This window comes from Rutidosis leptorrhynchoides, chromosome 9 (assembly GCF_046630445.1).
Source record: "Rutidosis leptorrhynchoides isolate AG116_Rl617_1_P2 chromosome 9, CSIRO_AGI_Rlap_v1, whole genome shotgun sequence".
In the NCBI taxonomy this organism is placed as follows: Eukaryota; Viridiplantae; Streptophyta; class Magnoliopsida; order Asterales; family Asteraceae; genus Rutidosis; species Rutidosis leptorrhynchoides.
In genome coordinates this window covers 238292826-238300970 of record NC_092341.1, presented here as the reverse complement: position 1 = coordinate 238300970, position 8145 = coordinate 238292826, and the positions used below count along the sequence as shown (strand labels likewise).

General features: G+C 34.4%; 1 protein-coding gene across 2 annotated transcripts; it reads left to right on the top strand.

Annotated features, from left to right (window-relative positions):
* Window positions 1–1242: 1242 nt before the first annotated feature.
* Window positions 1243–4668, top strand: LOC139867368 (F-box/FBD/LRR-repeat protein At1g13570-like). Of its 2 annotated transcripts, XM_071855737.1 has the most exons (5): window positions 1243–1376; window positions 2882–3519; window positions 3623–3710; window positions 3807–3965; window positions 4052–4668. In XM_071855737.1, the coding sequence occupies exons 2-5, from the start codon at window positions 3491–3493 to the stop codon at window positions 4346–4348; spliced, it is 573 nt and encodes a 190-aa protein (XP_071711838.1). In that variant the 5' UTR covers window positions 1243–1376; window positions 2882–3490; the 3' UTR covers window positions 4349–4668. The 2 variants fall into 2 exon arrangements, with proteins under 2 accessions (XP_071711838.1, XP_071711837.1); XM_071855736.1 differs by having other exon boundaries at window positions 2882–3710.
* The last annotated feature ends 3477 nt before the right edge of the window (window positions 4669–8145 follow it).

The window sequence follows — 8145 nt, the reverse complement described above, 5'->3', positions numbered from 1 at the left end:
GAGATCTCGACCATTGATTGATTATCCAACGGCTATCATGCACTCTTCTGTACCTTTAAATTTTATAATTTACTCTGAATTTTATAAACAGTTTTTAACATAACTATTACGCAGCAACAACAACAAAATCCAATACCACATGAATAGTTAATGAGGGAGTTGAGATGTAGACAATCATTCCCCTATTCAAGAATAAAATAAGTCATTTCTTTACCCAGAGTGAAACACTCTCAAAAGTAAAAAAGTCATCTCTCTCTATTCGACGGATAAGGAGATTGTTTTCGAGTGGACTTTCGGCAATAAATAGGAATATTTTTTTTTGTAAAAAAGTAAATTTAAATTAAAAATAATATTGAGACGCCATAAAAATGGTAGAATCAAATTTCTATGAGTTTTAAATCTTGCCTGAAATTTAAATTAGGCTCTAGACGGAAGTTAAAGCGCTAATAAATCGACGCTTGCTGTTGACTCAAAAATAGAGCCGATAACATAAATATTAGCATGTAGTAATTTTTTTTGGAAAAATATTTTATCAATATAGATTTTCTCTTCGTAATTTTTGTTTGACTCTATTCGTAATTTTTTTTTTCGTTGGTATTGTAATAGAGGAAGGGTCAATGTTAGTTGGAACGATTTATTTGTAAAACCGTTGTAAGTGTTTCTTTTCCCCCAATAGCGCCTTGCTAGTGGGGGTTTTGTAATTAAAATATCTTTTGCTGGTAAAAAAAAAAAAAAAAAGATTTTCTCTTATTTATATAGGACCTATCTAATGATAATCCCTAGAGCTATCTTTAAGAAAAAATTGATGCATAAATGATGGTACATAAAGGTTAATAAGGTGACGATTCGTCTAAGGTGATTTCAGAAATCGGAAGGATATTCCCTAGATTTTTTTGTTCGGGTTGGTTTGGTTCTTTGTCATTTGTTTGTTTCTTAGCTTTAGTGTTTGTGTTGTTGTGAGGTTGATGTTTAACTGAATTTGGCTTAATTTTAGTTAGCTTTTGATGTTATTTTTACTGTCATTGAGCCATATCATCCTTTGTTTATTTGTTTCTGTTTGTAAGTTCCTTCATGTTCGTCGGTTCTTTCATAATTAGATGAAGTTTAATTTTTTTTTTTAAACATTAATCTTTTTCTAGCAAAAAGAAGAAAAAAAAAGGGTATATCTTTCTACGGAGTAATTTATCAAAGGTTATTTGTTTCATGTTTGGCCACTATTGCGATTCACAAACTCATGCCAAAACACTCTAACCAAACTCCACTCTAACGACATTATTTGCAGAATATAATTAGTCAAAGAAAACTTATCATTTTTTCGTCTCTCCATTTGCGCACCGATTGAAGCTCAAGTAGATATCACTACAGAAATAATCAAGGTCAGGGTTCTCGAATATCATTTTTATATATGATTCGTGATAGTATTAGTGATTAATTCCTTTTTTTTAGCTTAAAAAGTACAGTAATATATAGATACTATTATATTATATTATATTTACGACTATAACGCCAATGTTAAACTAACCCTAGGTTTTGTGAATTTTTTATTTGTTTGTTTTGTTCATATTCATATGTTAATACTGTATGTCTTCTAAGTATTCAATTTGGTATATTAGGGTTTAGGGCCACTCATAAATCAAAACCTTCATAAGTTATGTGTAGAAACAACAATTTTAACATACACTGTTTCTAATTAAGGCCAAACAACTCTGACTTTGAACTATCGCTCAGATTTTTTTTTTTTTTTTTTTTTTGGGTAAGCAAGGAAACCTTCCTATAAACGAGCACATTGGCTCCCCCATAGAAGGTAAAACCTCGGGTAATCAAGCCTCCCGAGTGCGAGACCTGGTACCGGGTGAATTGCGCATTATGCTCACCCTCTTGTCACACTTCCTTTTTGAACAATTTGGCATAGCCAAGGATTGAACCCGGGTAGTGTGCTTCATTGGGCAACTCGGTGGGCACTCAGGCAAGCCTGAGTGGTTATCTCTCAGATTCAAGCCTTTTCTCTGATAATGGGGGGGCAAAGTAAACTGTGTCCAGTTTTTTGGAAGTCTAGTTTGATATTTTTATTGATTTTTTCCAAAACCTCCTATATATGGTACATCATTCTTGTTAATTACAATTATGTTTAGGTGTTAAGTTGAATCTATGATTTGAAAAATCAGATTTTCCATTGTCCCTTAAACACTCGTGTTCGAGTTGTTATTCTTTTTGATGTTTTATCCAAGTTGCCAAAACCGTGTTTTAATACTTACTTGGATTGGATTTATTAGAGTTATTATAAGGAAAGTTTTCTTCCCACTTATTTTGCAACTTGAACTCGATTTTTAATAATTACTAAGAATTCCATGTTTAGCATTTTTTGAACCTTATTGTATTTGTAAATAAAAACTTTTGCAGCTTTCGACTCTATAAATTTATGCAGCTTTCATTTTTAAAAATTATTTTTTGCAGCTTTTGACTATAAAGAATTCTCTGTTTAGGTACAAGTTGTGGTATCAATGGTTTTATCATCAATGTAATTAGTTGACACGAACTGCTTCTTGTGATTGGGAATATTTTAAGCATTGACTACTCGTAACATGAGCTTAATAAGTTGTGTCACAAGTGTCCAATAAACTATTTTATTACATAGTAATATAGTTCCAATATTAGTTGTATACTTCGTATACATAATGACAAGTATATGCACATAACTGAATATTATATACAGAGTAATATTAGTTAATGTGCTATGTTATATAAATTTTTATGCAACTTTATATTTATACATGGCATCAACAATCAACATACATCACATCAAATTCAACAATATCTTATATCTGATATGTTTAATTCCTAATACTTATTGCTTATCACTGTTTTAAACTGTTCATGTTAGATTAATGGAATTGATTCAAGGGACTCGTAAAGCATCCAACTTGTCATTAAATGATGATATTATTAGTAGCATGCCAGATATTGTGATAACTTATATATTGAATCATTTGCCCATACAAGATGCTGTAAGGACTAGTATCTTGGCGAGAAACTGGAGGTTCAAGTGGACCTTGCTCACCCAACTTGTATTTGATCGGGATTTCGTCAAGTATTTATATCGACTATATCTTGATGGAATTAATAAAAATAAAAACAAAAATTGGTATGATGAAAGGATCATAAGTAATCTTCTCACTCATGTGAAAGGTCCCATAACAAAATTTTACCTTCGTGTACCGAATGATAAGGAACTGAATGTTAAAGATTTGCATAATTGGGTTCTGATCTTGTCTAGAAAAGGAATTATGGAATTCACTCTTTTGAATGGCAATGGAGGAGAGTTACAATTAGAGTTGCCCACCCATATTTTCTCTTGTCTAGAGTTGACACATTTGAAGCTTAGTTATTGTGATATTAATTCCATACCCACTTGTGTTAGTTTTACAAATCTTTTGAGCTTGGAGATGTTGTGGGCAACATTTGCAATTGGATTTTGTGATATTATCACTTCATGTCCTCGACTCGAGATTTTAAAGTTGGGTAATGATTCTCATAATAGTTCTATTCCAAAATTGAAACTAGTTGAGATTACGAAACTTACAAATCTCAAGATTTTATCATTTCCATTGTGTGCGCTTGACAGTATGCCAATCACAAATTCCTTAATTTTTCATCTCGGACGTTATCTTCCAAAACTTCAAGAGCTTTATTTGAGTTTTCTGGATTGCAAGGTAAGGCCAAGTTAGGTCCTTAAAATTACATTATATTATGTTGCAACAATGCTTTATAAAATGTATGACTAACTGAAGTGGTGTTCTATGTTACAGTTCGTACTACAAGCAGTTTCTAGCGAGTTGGTCCGTGACTCCTTTTCATACGTCAAGACTCTTAAATTAGACTTCGTGGATTTTAGCAACAGTATTATGTTACCATTTGCTTTGGAAATGGTTTGTGGATGCCCAAATTTGCAGACCCTTAAGATTAGGGTAAGTGAAGGTTGCATATGTATCATTAATCTCATCATTAAACTTCACAACTGTATGTATATCTGAGAGCTTTACTATTTTTGTAGGCTTCATACGATGATTATGCTATTCCACATTCTCCAATATCTTCTTCAGAGTTAAACTACATCACAATGGGGCAGTTGCAGCTACTGAATGTGGTGTTTTATTCCTTTGGAGGTTTGGAGGATGAATTCTTTTTAATCAAGAATTTACTTGCGCGTACCCCCTTACTTAAAAAGTTTACTATCTATATTGATCGACGTCGAGACTTTAGTGATTACCGAGAGAAGATGTTCGCTAAAAAATTGTTGATGTTCCATCGAGCCTCTGCCATAGCTGAAGTAGATTACCAATGTTCTTAATCATGGTATGCTGTTTATTTGTTTTAGTTTACCTACTGGTTGGCGTTTATTAGAGTTGTGGTTGTAACTTGTAAGTTATGAACAGGTTGCGTATTCCCACCTGTTATATCGTGGCATTACATGTTTAATGGTTTGTTTTTGCTTTTCTAAGCTTCATGTGAGTAAACTAAGCAAAAACCACCTGGTTTTGTATCTAATTGTCATAGTTTTTAGTTATGTTGTATTGGATGTAATGGACCATTTATGTTGGCCTTGATCACTGTTTTAAGGATGTTTATGAGATCTACATTTCATATACTTTTTGAACTATTAATAACATTTTCCAGTTTCTTGGAACCATTGAGTTGTTTGATTTTATTAGTCTATTGCTTTGTGCTTGTTTCCTAGTATTTCATTTAAAAAGTTATAGGTTCTCTTCTTTACAATCTATCTGATTGAGTGGTGGCAGTGTTGTAAAACTAGGAATTTTCGGGGAGTGATCGGCAATTACTCGTTTTCTTGAGAGGTCTGATATGAGTAATCAAAATCGGTTAACCATTAGCAGGTATCAGTCAACATATGATTAGTTGGTGATCATAAATCGAGGTTAATCGGGATTACTCGGTCAAAGTAGGAATTAATCTGTCAAAATCAAACCTAGTCAACATCTGATTAATCCTCGATTGACCTCGATTTTGATTGATTACTCTCTCTAAGGTCCTGATTACTATCCGATTAGTGATTTTTGCAACTTGGAGTGGTGGTCAAAATGTTTCATCTATATTTCATTGGTTGTGGATACTTGAATTTACCGCTAGGGTGCACATGGCTAACCAGACCAGACAATTTGTAAAAATTAATTAATTATGTAAACTGTACGCATGCAATGTCCAGATATAATATCTTTATATGGATCCGGATTTTTTTATCTGAATGTGTGCTGATTATTAAAATGAAAATTATTGTGCACTAGTTATATCATCTAGTTAGCTAAATAGCTTAGGTGGTCAAGTTTGCAATGCATGTTCAATCCTAACATCCATAACAAGTTATGTCTAGGTGATTTGTGAGGCCTAACAGGGGCAGATTCAGTGTAGAGTAAATGGGGTTAGCTGCCCCCGACGACTTATTTTTGTGTTTCTATATGTTAAAGTTCAATGCCCTAAGCTATTATAGTGTTCTTTCAATAAGTTAACATTTTGCCCCCGTCAAAAAATTATTGTATCCGCCACTAGGGCCCAGTACATAATAACCAGTCTATGTAAACAATTTGTAGCCTACATTGCTGAATTATGTGACAAGAAACTAAGAATAACTTCATATGAAAGTTACAAATTTTACTTTTGGAATTCTTTTGTGCTGCAGATAGTTCATGAGCTGGTCATACCAGCAACAAAACGGAACACCAAAGATCATGCTAAATTGCTAATAATACGCTGTCGCTATCTCTAATCGTACTCATTCAGTATATACCTCGATTATTTGTCATTTTCCCATTGAATCAGCGGATCATAAAATCGACGGGCTATGTTGCCAAGACAGCTTGCTAGTCATGTAAGCATCATTTCCCACTCATATGACCACTCAAATAAACAGAGATGGGCGTACAATGGGGGCATTTGCCCCCTAATAAATTTCAAAATTACATTACACATGAAATTTTATTTTAAGGGTGTTAATGACATTTCATAACTTTTACCCCCTAAACATGATACTGAACTTCAACGTATAATGATAGTCTTTTGAAGTTTTTGTGTTGAATTAGGTATTGGGAGCTTCATGGTATTAATGTCTGCCCGTACACTTTCCGGCGAGCCTTATCGAAAAGATAAGTTTAGGTAGCTTTAATTACGAAGGTAGAAACTATAAAGGTGAAAATAAAGGTTTATACTCTTGTTGGCGATTCCCCGAAAGTAGCAAGATGTGACTTACTTTACGCACCAAGAGATAATAATGTAAAGCATGTGTAGGGATGGCATCGGGTCGGGTTTAGGTAATCCCGGACCCGAACCTGATTAAGAAACCCCGCCTCAAACCCGGCCCGAAACCCGTCGGGTCCCCATTTACTAAAAACTATCGGGTTTCAGGTATCCCCACGGGTAAACGGGGGTACCCGATTAGTCATTTTGTATTTATTTTTCAATAAGTTACCAAATCAAAATATCGAAAAATAACTTAACTACTTCATGTTTAAAGTATTATAAAATATCACATACAAAAAGTTGATTGAAAAGTTTTTAAAATACTCAAATACACAAAGTGTATAAAATATCACATCTCGAAAACTTGTTGTATATGATTATATTGAATAAAATTATACTCGTTTTCAAAACAAATAAGTGAAATCTTTCATACATTAACAATATAATACTAATACTAAAATATTACATAAAAGTTATTATTAAAATTCCTCGGGCCGGGTATACGGTTATGCGGGTCGGGCATACGGGTCGGGTAGACGGGTTTTTATTCAAAACCATACCCGAACTCGGAAGTTTTTTTGTAACCATCCCCATACCTGGCCCATGACCCGACGGACTCGGGTCAGACCTCTCCCAATTATAACGGGTTTCGGGTTTTCCATCGGGTACAGATCATTTTGTCATCCCTAAGCATGTGTGTATGATTTGCTAGTGAATTAATTGTGTACATGTGTGTAAGCTTCATAAAGCTATCTACAGACTCAAACAAGCTCCTATGGTCTGGTACATTGAACTTACAATTTTATTTTATTTTTTGCTTGGTTTTGGGTTTAAACGTGCCATATCAGATGTCTCTTTTTTCATCAATCAATCTAAAGGTGCACTGATTTATCTTATTGTGTATGTGGATGACGTTGTGCTTACTAGTCCAAATACTGCAATTCTGGATGAATTTATTACCTGTTTGGCTAAACAGTTTGCTCTCGATCACTTAGGCACATCATCTTATTTTATGGGTGTTGAGGTTATACCGTCTTATCATGGGTTGTTTCTATGTCAACGCAGATATATCCTTGATTTACTTGACAGGGCTCAAATGATGTACACAAAACCAGCAACTACTCTCATGGCCATGAATATCTCGTTGAATCTACACTCGGGTACACTGATATCTAACCCTACCGAATATCGTGCTCTTGTGGGAGGTTTATAATATTTGACTCTCACACGCCCAGATGTTGCATTCACAGATAAACCGACTTTCATAGTTTATGCATTCTCCTCGTACTTGTCACTGGGCTGCTTTAAAACGCCTCCTTCGATATCTTGTTGGGACTCTTGACTTAGGTATTAATTTTCGTCGTGATTCTCCTATGCAACTTCATGCGTTTTCTGACACTGATTGGGGAGGTAATAAAGATGATTATACGTCTACAATGGGTCATGTTGTCTTCCTTGGCCAAAATTCCATCAGCTGGAGTTCTTAAAAGCAACGCTTTATCTCTAGGTCCTCTACTGAAGCTGAGTACAAGGGAGTTGCAGTTACTACTTCAAACATTTTATGGCTACTCAATCTAGTGCATGAAATGGGTATTTATTCTACAAAACAACCCGTTATTTACTGTGACAAATTGGGAGCAAATCAACTAAGTGCTAATTCTGTGTTACATTCTCGTATGAAACATTTAGCTCTTGCGTTTCACTTCATTCGGGATCAGGTACAACTTAGTCACGTGCGTGTTGCACATGTTTCCTCATCAGATCAACTTGTTGATCCATTTACGAAGACTCTTTCAAGAACTTAGTTTACTGCCTTTATGGTCAAGATTGGTCTTCTCTCTCGGCCGTCCATCTTGAGGGAGCATGATAAGAATACGAGTCATAATGTTTAGGAGA

Coding starts and splice junctions, on each gene's coding strand:
- LOC139867368 (XM_071855736.1), top strand. CDS start 2,886: ATGGAATTGATTCAAGGGACTCGTAAAGCATCCAACTTGTCATTAAAT. Junction 3,711..3,806: donor TGAGTTTTCTGGATTGCAAG/GTAAGGCCAAGT, acceptor TCTATGTTACAG/TTCGTACTACAAGCAGTTTC. Junction 3,966..4,051: donor TGCAGACCCTTAAGATTAGG/GTAAGTGAAGGT, acceptor CTATTTTTGTAG/GCTTCATACGATGATTATGC.